Raw genomic sequence first — 16292 nt, forward strand, 5'->3', positions numbered from 1 at the left:
GAATGATAGGCTACTACCTCGTGATTGATATACTACTACCTTGTGAATGATATACTACTACCTCGTTGAATGATATATTACTACCTCGTTGAATGATAGGCTACTACCTCGTGAATTATATACTACTACCTCGTGATTGATATACTACTACCTCGTGAATGATATTCTACTACCTCGTTGAATGATAGGCTACTACCTCGTGAATGATATACTACTACCTCGTGATTGATATACTACTACCTCGTGAATGATATGCTACTACCTCGTTGAATGATAGGCTACTACCTCGTGAATGATAGGCTACTACCTCATTGAATGATATACTACTACCTCGTTGAATGATATACTACTACCTCGTTGAATGATAGGATACTACCTCGTTGAATGATAGGATACTACCTCGTTGAATGATATACTACTACCTCGTTGAATGATAGGATACTTCCTGTCACAATGGACTCATCTATTACACACAGAGTCAAGGGCAAGAGAGCAGTTCTTCACTGAGCTGACAGATCTGATCTAGGTTAACACACATAACACATATCTTATCTAGGTTAACACACATAACCCAGATCTGATCTAGGTTAACACACATAACCCAGATCTGATCTAGGTTAACACACATAACACAGAACTGATCTATGTTAACACACACAACAGATCTGATCTAAGGTTAACACACAACACAATATAACTTGGTACAGATTTAGAAATACAGTATAATTCATAGGAGTAACTTGAGTAACACTTGCAGTCAACCTGTGTAAAAACTCTGTAAAACGACAACACACTGTAATGAACCATACATTTACTCCACAGCTAGCTTGAAATGTTACGGATGGAGCCACCAATTGGTACCTATTGGGTGACTCAACCCGTTGGAATGTTGTCAAGGAGGACGTGTGTTAGCAAACCAGAGGTCCCGAGTTTGAGCCACGTACTGCCGCGTTCACATGCTAGTCGGAACTAGAAAACGCTTTTTCTATGCTTCCCGTTTTTACGTTTTGTTTGTGTATCTATGCTTTTGGTGTCCTAATTCTGGTTATGGAAAATATATTTCAACGAAGTTTAGACAGTGCAATGATTCTCTACACTGTACTTGCTTGTTTTGTCACAAAACTGAAATTTGTCAAACTATTAGAATTTTAACAACCAGGAAATGAAGGAGTGATTTCTGAATAGTACATCTTTAACTAGTTTGCTGGAAGACAATCAACCATAGGCTAAATATTGACAATAAGATGCAAAACCTTACACTTCATAATTAATCAATAAGGCCCGAGGGGATGTGGTATATGGCCAATATACCACGGCTAAGGGCCGTTCTTACGCACGAAGCAACGCGGAGTGCTAGGACACAGCCCTTAGCTGTGGTATATTGGCCATATATCACAAACCCCAGAGGTACCTTATTGCTATTATAAACTGGTTACCAACGTAACTAGAACAGTAAAAAATAAATATATTGTCATACCTATGGTATATGGTCTGATATACTACGGCTTTCAACCAATCAGCATTCAGGGCTCGAACCACCCAGTTTACAAATAGTAATATACACTATGTAGCAGACAGCTTTATCCAAAGCGTCCTACAGGTGAATCTAGAGGGAATCGAACCCATAACACTTACTGTTGTACGCGCCCTACTCTACCGACTGAGCCGCATAGAATCACCACATTACCTTGTGGAATATTAAGCTAATGATGTCTGGGCATATACATTAAATGTTTTACCCAAGTAGATAATAGATATATTTCCGTTTAGTGAATTGTTGCTGGCTGGCCCCCGAGTCAATATGAATTTTGCTGTTCTACCAATCAGCAAAAAGCTCCAACGAGCTCGCAAACTGTAGTATCACGTATCCTGGTCCATTTAGCTCCTCTATCATACAGAGAGACAGTTTCTTCAGACTCCGGACAACGTGGTATGAACCAGTGGTGGTGCTGAGTCTCATCTAAGGGAGAGGAAAACCTGGCGTGAGAATGGCAAACACCTGGTGACAACATGGATAATGTACGCTAGATGAGTTTTACGCACTTGGAATGAATTGGTCTCTAATTCAAAAACCCCAGAAGTGACATCCGGATTTCTACATTGCTGTGGATGTGATCGTCTGAAAAGCAATGCATGCCATGGCTTGGATAATGGAGGTTTGGATGAGTTCAAACCACGACGGGTCTCGCCGCCGGTACTGGTAACGGTTTAGGCGAAATGTTTGGTGTTCACCTAATGCGCGGTGCAATAACATCTTCGGGTTCCAACAGAAACAGAAAGATTTCCGACTGATGTGAAACATTTGAACTGATCAAAGATCTCGGGAGCTAACCATGTCAGGTTAATATCAGAGAGCTGCTGTTGACATATACCCATAGATACGTGGTTTTATAACGGATTTATTGATTTTGTACGCTGGGAAAAAAACGTTAAACACCGGTTTAGAGTCTAGACGCGTGATCCCATGTCGGAGAGATCACAAGAAATGTGCGGGTTCCAGAGAAGAGGGGTATTTGACATTCTATCTGTGCCGCTCATAGTGGCGTTGATGAGCTGTGCGCAGAGGTGAGTGTTGGAGAAGAGACTGGTCGTAAAGAAGGGATGGGTCCCGTCGTATTGGGAAAAAGTTAGTTTAAATATCTCTTTCTTGTATTTCAGCGCCAACGAACAGGGGAATATGTCTGTCGTAAAGGAGACGGTGGACAGACTGTTAAAGGGCTATGATATCCGCCTTCGACCAGACTTTGGAGGTACATCTACACTTTTTTTGCGCGTTGATGATGGTGCAAATTATTGCCCAATAATATTATTATAATGAATATAATAATGTACGTTATTTGTCATGTTAATGGTCATTTGATTATTGGTCCCATTTCTCAGGCGCACCGGTTTCTGTTGGCATGAGTTTAGATGTGGCAAACATCGACATGGTGTCAGAGGTCAACATGGTAAGTAGTATAAGTCCATATACTTACATTTGACCATTGATTGACTGTGGATGTTGCATAATGTTAACATATTTCAGACATTCGTATGGCTTCCCTTTTCCTCGTTGACAATGTTGTCTTCGTGTTGTTTGAAAGGGTTGAGCGGTTACCGCCGTAATGCTTTATGTTGACCGACAGTATTTCAGACATCAGTACGTATTACCTCTCCACTGTCTTTACTTGTCAGAAGTGAAAACCTTTGGTTGAGAAGTTCGCAGCAGATTGTTCTATTTTGTGGCTTGGTGAGCAGGATAAGGATGATCCTTGATCAGCCATTTCTTCTAGAAATACATGTTTCACATTGCAATACGTGGTCATATAAAGTCATTGCTTTTCACAGTGCACCGCTCACATTACTTTTGATGTGATTCTCTTCTCATTTGTTAAAGTACATTTTACCGTTACGGCTCTTCATTGATAATCATTAAACCATTTGGTAAACATATAGATTTTTTTTGCTGGCTACTACAGATTTACATAATGAAAATGTAAGTTTGTAAAGTATAAACATTTAAAGTATGATACAGTATATACTGTAATGTATTATTATGGTTATGAATTATTATGATTCAAAGTAAGTAAAATCTGATATTGACAAGATCAGAGATGTACTGAATGTAAGTTTATTGGTCACATACACAGATTAGCAGATGTTACAACAGGTGTGACGGAATAGTTGTGTTTCTAGCTCCTACAGCAGAATGCTTGTGTTTCTAGCTCCTACAGTACAGCAGAATGCTTGTGTTTCTAGCTCCTACAGTACAGCAGAATGCTTGTGTTTCTAGCTCCTACAGTACAGCAGAATGCTTGTGTTTCTAGCTCCTACAGTACAGCAGAATGCTTGTGTTTCTAGCTCCTACAGTACAGCAGAATGCTTGTGTTTCTAGCTCCTACAGCAGAATGCTTGTGTTTCTAGCTCCTACAGTACAGCAGAATGCTTGTGTTTCTAGCTCCTACAGTACAGCAGAATGCTTGTGTTTCTAGCTCCTACAGTACAGTGGAATGCTTGTGTTTCTAGCTCCTACAGTACAGCAGAATGCTTGTGTTTCTAGCTCCTACAGTACAGCAGAATGCTTGTGTTTCTAGCTCCTACAGCAGAATGCTTGTGTTTCTAGCTCCTACAGTACAGTGGAATGCTTGTGTTTCTAGCTCCTACAGTACAGTGGAATGCTTGTGTTTCTAGCTCCTACAGCAGAATGCTTGTGTTTCTAGCTCCTACAGCAGAATGCTTGTGTTTCTAGCTCCTACAGCAGAATGCTTGTGTTTCTAGCTCCTACAGTACAGCAGAATACTTGTGTTTCTAGCTCCTACAGTACAGCAGAATGCTTGTGTTTCTAGCTCCTACAGTACAGTGGAATGCTTGTGTTTCTAGCTCCTACAGCAGAATGCTTGTGTTTCTAGCTCCTACAGCAGAATGCTTGTGTTTCTAGCTCCTACAGTACAGCAGAATGCTTGTGTTTCTAGCTCCTACAGTACAGCAGAATGCTTGTGTTTCTAGCTCCTACAGTACAGCAGAATGCTTGTGTTTCTAGCTCCTACAGCAGAATGCTTGTGTTTCTAGCTCCTACAGTACAGCAGAATGCTTGTGTTTCTAGCTCCTACAGCAGAATGCTTGTGTTTTTAGCTCCTACAGTACAGCAGAATGCTTGTGTTTGTAGCTCCTACAGTACAGCAGAATGCTTGTGTTTTTAGCTCCTACAGTACAGCAGAATGCTTGTGTTTCTAGCTCCTACAGTACAGCAGAATGCTTGTGTTTCTAGCTCCTACAGTACAGCAGAATGCTTGTGTTTCTAGCTCCTACAGTACAGCAGAATGCTTGTGTTTCTAGCTCCTACAGTACAGCAGAATGCTTGTGTTTCTAGCTCCTACAGCAGAATGCTTGTGTTTCTAGCTCCTACAGCAGAATGCTTGTGTTTCTAGCTCCTACAGTACAGCAGAATGCTTGTGTTTCTAGCTCCTACAGTACAGCGGAATGCTTGTGTTTCTAGCTCCTACAGTACAGCAGAATGCTTGTGTTTCTAGCTCCTACAGTACAGCAGAATGCTTGTGTTTCTAGCTCCTACAGCAGAATGCTTGTGTTTCTAGCTCCTACAGTACAGCAGAATGCTTGTGTTTCTAGCTCCTACAGTACAGCAGAATGCTTGTGTTTTTAGCTCCTACAGTACAGTGGAATGCTTGTGTTTCTAGCTCCTACAGTACAGTGGAATGCTTGTGTTTCTAGCTCCTACAGTACAGCAGAATGCTTGTGTTTTTAGCTCCTACAGTACAGCAGAATGCTTGTGTTTCTAGCTCCTACAGTACAGTGGAATGCTTGTGTTTCTAGCTCCTACAGTACAGCAGAATGCTTGTGTTTCTAGCTCCTACAGTACAGCAGAATGCTTGTGTTTCTAGCTCCTACAGCAGAATGCTTGTGTTTCTAGCTCCTACAGTACAGTGGAATGGTAAGCAATACAATAATATATAGACCAATACAGTAATATTTTAATTAAATTGTACCTTTATTTAACTAGGCAAGTCAGTTAAGAAAAAAATATTATTTTCAATGACGGCCTTTTTCACCACTGAAGCCAATACAGTAATATAGGCCAATACTGTAATATCGTAATATTGTCCAATACAATACTGTAATACCGTAATATAGGCCAATAAAGTACTGTAATACTGTAATATTGTCCAGTACTGTAATACTGTAATATAGCCCAATACAGTACTGTAATACCATAATATAAGCCAATACGGTAATATAGGCCAATACAGTATGGTAATATAGGCCAATACAGTACTATAATATAGGCCAATACAGTACTGTAATATAGGCCAATACAGTACTGTAATTTAGGCCAATACAGTATGGTAATTTAGGCCAATACAGTATGGTAATATAGGCCAATACAGTATAGTAATTTAGGCCAATACAGTATGGTAATTTAGGCCAATACAGTATGGTAATATAGGCCAATACAGTATGGTAATATAGGCCAATACAGTAATATATATATACCATTTACATAGTATAAAATGTTATCCAAAGTGACAACAGTCCATCCATGTTGCTATGTGACCCCAGTGGGAATTCAACCCACAACTGTGATGTTGCCAGGGCCATGCTCTAATGAACTGAGCTACGTACAGGACCAGTACAATACATTCGTACCAAAGTGCTTGGTTATGTTGTTGCCTTCTTAACTTTGTAACCACTATTTTAGGCGTTTCATAATGAGTCAGCAGAGCAGAGCTGAGTGGTCGAGCCCACAGAGGTCCATTTAAAAAGCATTACTCCCCCCCTCCAACAGTAGAACCAGTCTTAGAGACTGTGTCCCAAATGGCACCCCATTCCCTATACAGTTGCACTGCTTTTGACTACGGCCCATAGGGCTCTGGTGAAGAGTAGTGCACTATGTAGGGAATAGGGCTCTGGTGAAGAGTAGTGCACTATGTAGGGAATAGGGCTCGGGTGAAGAGTAGTGCACTATGTAGGGAATAGGGCTCTGGTGAAGAGTAGTGCACTATGTAGGGAATAGGGCTCTGGTGAAGAGTAGTGCACTATGTAGGGAATAGGGCTCTGGTGAAGCGTAGTGCACTATGTAGGGAATAGGGCTCTGGTGAAGAGTAGTGCACTATGTAGGGAATAGGGCTCTGGTGAAGCGTAGTGCACTATGTAGGGAATAGGTTGCCATTTGGGACACATGTTCAGAATGGTTTCTGAATAATTCACAGCCTGACTCTGTTGCTTGGTGTGTGGCAGGTTATTACAACCCTGTCCTAGCCTGCTTGGTGTGTGGCAGGTTATTACAGCCCTGTCCTAGCCTGCTTGGTGTGTGGCAGGTTATTACCACCCTGTCCTAGCCTGCTTGATGTGTGGCAGGTTATTACCACCCTGTCCTAGCCTGCTTGGTGTGTGGCAGGTTGTTACAACCCTGTCCTAGCCTGCTTGGTGTGTGGCAGGTTATTACAACCCTGTCCTAGCCTGCTTGGTGTGTGGCAGGTTATTACAACCCTGTCCTAGCCTGCCTGGTGTGTGGCAGGTTATTACAACCCTGTCCTAGCCTGCTTGGTGTGTGGCAGGTTATTACAACCCTGTCCTAGCCTGCTTGGTGTGTGGCAGGTTATTACAACCCTGTCCTAGCCTGCCTGGTGTGTGGCAGGTTATTACAACCCTGTCCTAGCCTGCCTGGTGTGTGGCAGGTTATTACAACCCTGTCCTAGCCTGCTTGGTGTGTGGCAGGTTGTTACAGCCCTGTCCTAGCCTGCTTGGTGTGTGGCAGGTTATTACAACAATAATCAACAGGGATTTAATTTCAAAATGTCCTCCTCAAGCACTTCTGTGTTCTGTGATGGGTTCAGGTCCAACTGGGGGCAAGTTTAACACCTCAACCATCCACAGGCTCCCTTCTCCAGTCCAGAAGCTGCTGACCCCTCACAGGCCACGGTAGTCCAGCCCAGTAGACATCACTCATCATAGCCTGCTTCAAAGTTATTATTTTTATTTGAAGATTCAGTTTGTAGCAGCGTCTTGGCATGGTGAGGTTATCGGCCATCCTTACAAACTGAAACCGACAGTAGTACCGATGCTGTGGCTCAGTTGGTAAAGCATGGCTCTTGCAATGCCAGGGTTGTGGGTTTGATTCCCATGGGGGACCAGTAAAAAATGAAGTCTGCAAGTCGCTCTAGAGTGTCTGCTAAGTGACTGAACTGTATGGCCTGAGAGCTAGATCCTGTCTGTCCCAAATGGCTCCCTTAATAGTGCCTTATGTTTGACCAGGGGCTCTGGTGAAAGGTAGGGCACTATATATCAGACCACAGGGCTCTGGTGAAAGGTAGGGCACTATATCAGACCATAGGGCTCTGGTGAAAGGTAGGGCACTATATATCAGACCATAGGGCTCTGGTGAAAGGAAGTAGGTATAGCCCCTACCTGGGTCTATACTAGACACCCCCTGCCTGGGTCTGTACTAGACACCGCCTGCCTGGGTCTGTACTAGACACCGCCTGCCTGGGTCTATACTAGACACCGCCTGCCTGGGTCTGTACTAGACACCGCCTGCCTGGGTCTGTACTAGACACCCCCTGCCTGGGTCTATACTAGACACCGCCTGCCTGGGTCTGTACTAGACACCGCCTGCCTGGGTCTGTACTAGACACCGCCTGCCTGGGTCTGTACTAGACACCCCCTGCCTGGGTCTATACTAGACACCGCCTGCCTGGGTCTGTACTAGACACCCCCGCCTGGGTCTATACTAGACACCCCCTGCCTGGGTCTATACTAGACACCCCCTGCCTGGGTCTATACTAGACACCCCCTGCCTGGGTCTGTACTAGACACCCCCTGCCTGGGTCTGTACTAGACACCCCCTGCCTGGGTCTATACTATACACCCCCTGCCTGGGTCTGTACTAGACACCCCCTGCCTGGGTCTATACTAGACACCCCCTGCCTGGGTCTATACTAGACACCCCCTGCCTGGGTCTGTACTAGACACCCCTTGCCTGGGACTGTACTAGACACCCCCTGCCTGGGTCTATACTAGACACCCCCTGCCTGGGTCTATACTAGACACCGCCTGCCTGGGTCTATACTAGACACCCCCTGCCTGGGTCTATACTAGACACCGCCTGCCTGGGTCTATACTAGACACCCCCTGCCTGGGTCTGTACTAGATGCCTGGGTCTGTACTAGACACCCCCTGCCTGGGACTGTACTAGACACCCCCTGCCTGGGTCTATACTAGACACCGCCTGCCTGGGTCTGTACTAGACACCCCCTGCCTGGGTCTATACTAGACACCCCTGCCTGGGTCTATAGTGTACAGGCCTGCCTGCTTTTCTGCTGCTCATAATACCTGTGGAGGAGGGGGTCTATACTAGACAGGACTAGACAGGTCCTGAATAATGGCTGTTGACACTTCCATAAATATCAACCTGACTACAGGAAATCTATTTCCAGCGTCAGACTGTGATGTATAGCTCTGGCCATTGGTTGTCTCTTCTCCCTGTGAGGAGAGGAGGAGCCTCCTGAACCTGACGCTAGTGCATAGCCCTGGCCATTGGTTGTCTCTTCTCCCTGTGAGGAGAGGAGGAGCCTCCTGAACCTGACGCTAGTGTATAGCCCTGGCCATTGGTTGTCTCTTCTCCCTGTGAGGAGAGGAGGAGCCTCCTGAACCTGACTCCTGAACCTCCTGAACCTATATATACAGACACATACAGTACCAGTCAAAGGTTTGGACACACTTACTCATTCCTCAAGGGTTTTTCTTTGTTTTTACTATTTTCTACGTTGTAGAATAATAATGAAGACACCAAAACTATGAAATAACACATATGGAATCATACAGTAACCAAATAAAGTGTTAAATAAATCAAAATAGATTTTATATTTGAGGTTCTTCAAAGTAGCCACCTTTGGCCTTGATCACAGCTTTGCACAAGCTTGGCATTTTCTCAACCAGCTTCATGAGGTAGTCACCTGGAATGAATTTCAATTAACACGTGTGCCTAGTTAAAAGTTAATTTGTGGAGTTTCTTTCCTTCTTAATTGAGCCAATCAGTTGTGTCGTGACAAGGTAGGTGGGGTATACAGAAGACAGCCCTATTTGGTAAAAGACCAAGTCCATATTATGGCAAGAACAACTCAAATAAGCAAAGAGAAATGACAGTCCGTCATTACTTTAAGACATGGAGGTCAGTCAATCCAATTTCAAGAACTTTGAAAGTTTCTTCAATTGCAGTTGCAAAAACCATCAAGCGCTATGATGAAACTGTCTCTCTTGAGGACCGCCACAGGTAAGGAAGACCCAGAGTAATTAGTACAGTAGAGTTAACTGCACCGCAGATTTCAGCCCAAATAAATGCTTCACAGAGTTAAAGTAACAGACACATGTCGTTTCTTTGGCTATGCCGGATTAAGTGATATGACATGCTATTCTATAAAATCCTTTCTCTGTAATTAATATTACCTGATTGAGATAATCATGTAAATGTAATTAACTAGAAAGTCGGGGCATCACGAAAGAGTGTTTATAGAGCTGTTATCTTCCGAATAAACTCTTAAAGACCTAGTAGTAATTTACATCAATCGCAGTCAATATTAATCGTCACCTTATTTCAGTCTCATCTGAAAGTTGTAAATTCTTGGTTATCTTCACGAACCCTGGCTAACAAGTTGAATCAGCAATACAAAATTGGGTTTAATTATTTATTTAGGAAATACCTAACTAATCACACAGAATTACATTTACAGAGAATGAATCATACCTTGATTACAAATTATGTCATAAAGGAAAACGTCCCTGTTTTTAACTCTCTAGAGACAGCAAGAGCGGTAGAGATACTCTTAATGATCGGCTATGAAAAGCCAACTGACATTTACTCCTGAGGTGCTGACCTGCTGCACCCTCGACAACTACTGTGATTATTATTATTTGACCATGCTGGTCATTTATGAACATTTGAACATCTTGGCCATGTTCTGTTATAATCTCCACCCGGCACAGCCAGAAGAGGACTGGGCACCCCTCATAGCCTGGTTCCTCTAGGTTTCTTCCTAGGTTTTAGCCTTTCTAGGGAGTTTTTCCTAGCCACTGTGCTTCTACACCTGCATTGCTTGCTGTTTGGGGTTTTAGGCTGGGTTTCTGTACAGCACTTTGAGATATCAGCTGATGTAAGAAAGGCTATATAAATACATTTGATTTGATTTGAAGACTGAAGAACAAAGGGAGAAGCTACTCTATCGTAAATACAGAATCTTATGCATTCTAAATTACTGCCCATTTGGAAAAGGAAAATGCAATAAATATTTACTCTGAGCTGCGCTTCAATAGGTTGGTGGTAGATGGAAGGCCGTGTTGCCCAACAGAGTCCTTTGTCCTTTGAAGAGTGTCTCTGGTGGTGAACGGGAAACGTTGTAGTGTCGTCGTTGTGTGGTAGACGGGATACTCTGTCCGTCCTTTCCTAGCCCACGTTTACAGCGTCCGCTGCTAACTCAACGGCTAGGAGGTATCACTTCTGTAGCGAATAAGAGTTAAAAGTTCATACCATTCTCAACCAAAGCTCACGCTGAGGTTGGCTTCGTTCTGTAGTTATTATCTGAATCCTTCTGACATCGGATCGTCATCCTAATGTACCCGGAACAGAAGGTTACATGTTCGTCAAGGGCTTATATAGTGAAGGGAGAAGGGTATGTTTCATAGTTTATAACCCATGTCTCTTCACAGGGGCGGGCCACTGATTGAGCAGAGCCCTAACCTTATGAAAACCCAAATCTCTCAATTGGAAGCTAAAATTACATTTAATCTTTTCACAAATAATTTTATATTTAAACATTTGAATTGCACAACAATTCCATGTGAATCTGATAACTATAATGTGTAGACTTTCCCAGATACAGTTTAGGTCGTCCTGTCATCAGTCATAATGTCTCAGATGACAACCGAACTGACATCATATTCATTAAGTACCAACGCATATTGTCAACTGGTTCTATTACCGAAATATGGTTCCTTTCCCTCCACTTGTTTGATGTTCCCAGACTCTATATGTTTAAGAAAGGCTATTCAAGAGTCCCTCTGTAGAGTCAAGAGAGAGGGCAGGGAGAAAGGAATTTATGGGGGGGGGTCATAAACCTTACCCACAGGCTAACGTCATGACACACATCTCAACCTCAACTGTTCAGAGGAGACTGCGTGAATCAGGCCTTCATGGTCGAATTGCTGCAAAGAAACCACTACTAAAGGACACCAATAAAAAGAAGAGACAATTGACATTAGACCGGTGGAAGTCTGTCCTTTGGTCTGATGACTCCAAAGGTTTTATTTTTGGTTGCAACCGCTGTGTCTTTGTGAGAAAGAGTAGGTGAATGGATCTCTGCATGTGTGATTTTCACCGTGAAGCATGGAGGAGGAGGTGTGATGGTGTGGGGGTGCTTTGCTGGTGACACTGTCTGTGATTTTTTTTTAATTCAAGGCACACTTAACCAGCATGGCTACCACAGCATTATGTAGCGAGATGCCATCCCATCTGGTTTGCACTTAGTGGGACTATCATTTGTTTTTCAACAGGACAATGACTAAAAACACACCTCCAGGCTGTGTAAGGTATTTTTGACCAAGAAGGAGAGTGATGGAAAGGGGAAAGGGGGATACCATGTCAGTTGTACAACTGAAAGTATTCATCTGAAATTTGTCTTCTGCATTTAACCCAACCCCTCTGAATCAGAGAGGTGTGGGGGGGGGCTGCCATAATCGACATCCACGTCTTCGACGCCTGCGGAACAGTGGGTTAACTGCCTTGCTTATGGGCTGAACGACAGATTTTTACCTTGTCAGCTCGGGAATTTGATCCAGCAACCTTTCGGTTCCTGGCCCAACGCTGTGGCTACCTGCCGCCCTGCATCAGATGACTTGGCCTCCACAATCACCCGACCTCAACCCAATGGAGATGGTTTGGGACGAGTTGGACCGCGGAGTGAAGGAAAAGCAGCCAACAAGTGCTCAGCATATGTGGGAACTCCTTCAAGACTATTGGAAAAGCATTCCAGGTGAAGCTGGTTGAGAGAATGCCAAGAGTATGCAAAGCTTTCATCACGGCAAATGGTGGCTACTTTAAAGAATCTCAAATATAAAAATATATTTTGATTTGTTTAAAACTTTTTTTGTTTACTACAAGATTCCATATGTGTTATTTCATAGTTTTGATGTTTTCACTATTCTACAATATGGAAAATAGTTAAAATAAAGAAAAACCCTTGAATGAGTAACTGTATCCAAACTTTTGACTGGTACTGTAGGTGAGAAAACATGTAAATGAAGTGTATGATATGACTCCTTTAACCTTGTAAATGAAGTGTATGATATGACTGCTTTAACCTTGTAAATGAAGTGTATGATATGACTCCTTTAACCTTGTAAATGAAGTGTATGATATGACTGCTTTAACCTTGTAAATGAAGTGTATGATATGACTCCTTTAACCTTGTAAATGAAGTGTATGATATGACTCCTTTAACCTTGTAAATGAAGTGTATGATATGACTCCTTTAACCTTGTAAATGAAGTGTATGATATGACTGCTTTAACCTTGTAAATGAAGTGTATGATATGACTCCTTTAACCTTGTAAATGAAGTGTATGATATGACTGCTTTAACCATGTAAATGAAGTGTATGATATGACTGCTTTAACCATGTAAATGAAGTGTATGATATGACTCCTTTAACCTTGTTCTATGTGTGTCTTCAGGACTACACGCTGACCATGTACTTCCAGCAGTACTGGAGGGATAAGAGGCTGGCATACGCTGGGATCCCCCTCAACCTGACGCTGGATAACCGGGTCGCCGACCAGCTCTGGGTCCCCGACACCTACTTCCTCAACGATAAGAAGTCCTTTGTGCATGGGGTCACCGTGAAGAACCGTATGATCCGATTGCATCCGGACGGCACCGTGCTCTACGGACTGAGGTTAGTACTGTCACTCCATATATATATATATATATATATATATATATATATATATATATATATAATGTCTCATCTGAGGTTAGTACTGTCTCTCCATATATATATATATATATATACAGTGGGGAGAACAAGTATTTGATACACTGCCGATTTTGCAGGTTTTCCTACTTACAAAGCATGTAGAGGTCTGTCATTTTTATCATAGGTACACTTCAACTGTGAGAGACGGAATCTAAAACAAAAATCCAGAAAATCACATTGTATGATTTTTAAGTAATTAATTTGCATTTTATTGCATGACATAAGTATTTGATCACCTACCAACCAGTAAGAATTCCGGCTCTCACAGACCTGTTAGTTTTTCTTTAAGAAGCCCTCCTGTTCTCCACTCATTACCTGTATTAACTGCACCTGTTTGAACTCGTTACCTGTATAAAAGACACCTGTCCACACACTCAATCAAACAGACTCCAACCTCTCCACAATGGCCAAGACCAGAGAGCTGTGTAAGGACATCAGGGATAAATTGTAGACCTGTACAAGGCTGGGATGGGCTACAGGACAATAGGCAAGCAGCTTGGTGAGAAGGCAACAACTGTTGGCACAATTATTAGAAAATGGAAGAAGTTCAAGATGACGGTCAATCACCCTCGGTCTGGGGCTCCATGCAAGATCTCACCTCGTGGGGCATCAATGATCATGAGGAATGTGAGGGATCAGCCCAGAACTACACAGCAGGACCTGGTCAATGACCTGAAGAGAGCTGGGACCACAGTCTCAAAGAAAACCATTAGTAACACACTACGCCGTCATGGATTAAAATCCTGCAGCGCACGCAAGGTCCCCCTGCTCAAGCCAGCGCATGTCCAGGCCCGTCTGAAGTTTGCCAATGACCATCTGGATGATCCAGAGGAGGAATGGGAGAAGGTCATGTGGTCTGATGAGACAAAAATAGAGCTTTTTGGTCTAAACTCCACTCGCCGTGTTTGGAGGAAGAAGAAGGATGAGTACAACCCCAAGAACACCATCCCAACCGTGAAGCATGGAGGTGGAAACATCATTCTTTGGGGATGCTTTTCTGCAAAGGGGACAGGACGACTGCACCGTATTGAGGAGAGGATGGATGGGGCCATGTATCGCGAGATCTTGACCAACAACCTCCTTCCCTCAGTAAGAGCATTGAAGATGGGTCGTGGCTGGGTCTTCCAGCATGACAACGACCCGAAACACACAGCCAGGGCAACTAAGGAGTGGCTCCGTAAGAAGCATCTCAAGGTCCTGGAGTGGCCTAGCCAGTCTCCAGACCTGAACCCAATAGAAAATCTTTGGAGGGAGCCGAAAGTCCGTATTGCCCAGCGACAGCCCCGAAACCTGAAGGATCTGGAGAAGGTCTGTATGGAGGAGTGGGCCAAAATCCCTGCTGCAGTGTGTGCAAACCTGGTCAAGAACTACAGGAAACGTATGATCTCTGTAATTGCAAACTAAGGTTTCTGTACCAAATATTAAGTTCTGCTTTTCTGATGTATCAAATACTTATGTCATGCAATAAAATGCCAATTAATTACTTAAAAATCATACAATGTGATTTTCTGGATTGTTGTTTTAGATTCCTTCTCTCACAGTTGAAGTGTACCTATGATAAAAATGACAGACCTCTACATGCTTTGTAAGTAGGAAAACCTGCAAAATCGTCAGTGTATCAAATACTTGTTCTCCCCACTGTATATATATATATATATATATATATATATATATATATATATAATGTCTCATCTGAGGTTAGTACTGTCTCTCCATATATATATATATATAATGTCTCATCTGAGGTTATTACTGTCTCTCCATATATATTTATATAATGTCTCATCTGAGGTTAGTACTGTCTCTCCATATATATATAATGTCTCATCTGAGGTTAGTACTGTCTCTCCATATATATTTATATATATATATATATATATATATATATATATATATATATATATATATATATATAATGTCTCATCTGAGGTTAGTACTGTCTCTCCATATATATATAATGTCTCATCTGAGGTTATTACTGTCTCTCCATATTTATATAATGTCTCATCTGAGGTTATTACTGTCTCTCCATATATATTTATATAATGTCTCATCTGAGGTTAGTACTGTCTCTCCATATATATATAATGTCTCATCTGAGGTTATTACTGTCTCTCCATATATATATAATGTCTCATCTGAGGTTATTACTGTCTCTCCATATATATATATATAATGTCTCATCTGAGGTTAGTACTGTCTCTCCATATATATATAATGTCTCATCTGAGGTTATTACTGTCTCTCCATATTTATATAATGTCTCATCTGAGGTTATTACTGTCTCTCCATATATATTTATATAATGTCTCATCTGAGGTTAGTACTGTCTCTCCATATATATATAATGTCTCATCTGAGGTTATTACTGTCTCTCCATATTTATATAATGTCTCATCTGAGGTTAGTACTGTCTCTCCATATATATATAATGTCTCATCTGAGGTTATTACTGTCTCTCCATATATATTTATATAATGTCTCATCTGAGGTTAGTACTGTCTCTCCATATATATATATATATATATATATATATATATATATATATATAATGTCTCATCTGAGGTTAGTACTGTCTCTCCATATATATATAATGTCTCATCTGAGGTTAGTACTGTCTCTCCATATACAGTGGGGAGAACAAGTATTTGATACACTGCCGATTTTGCAGGTTTTCCTACTTACAAAGCATGTAGAGGTCTGTAATTTTTATCATAGGTACACTTCAACTGTGAGACACGGAATCTAAAACAAAAATCCAGAAAATCACAT

General features: G+C 42.2%; 1 protein-coding gene across 1 annotated transcript in view; it reads left to right on the plus strand.

Moving 5' to 3' along the window:
• The first annotated feature begins 2658 nt into the window (after positions 1-2658).
• Positions 2659-16292, plus strand: part of LOC139539380 (gamma-aminobutyric acid receptor subunit beta-3-like) — a 74717-nt gene continuing 61083 nt past the window's right edge. Inside the window, exons 1-3 of the mRNA XM_071342260.1 lie at positions 2659-2750; positions 2881-2948; positions 13219-13439. Of these exons, the coding sequence (XP_071198361.1) occupies positions 2678-2750; positions 2881-2948; positions 13219-13439 (362 nt within the window). The 5' untranslated portion in view covers positions 2659-2677. The remainder of the gene's footprint in view (positions 2751-2880; positions 2949-13218; positions 13440-16292) is intronic.

The sequence above is a fragment of the Salvelinus alpinus genome, chromosome 15, assembly GCF_045679555.1.
Source record: "Salvelinus alpinus chromosome 15, SLU_Salpinus.1, whole genome shotgun sequence".
Lineage (NCBI taxonomy): Eukaryota > Metazoa > Chordata > Actinopteri > Salmoniformes > Salmonidae > Salvelinus > Salvelinus alpinus.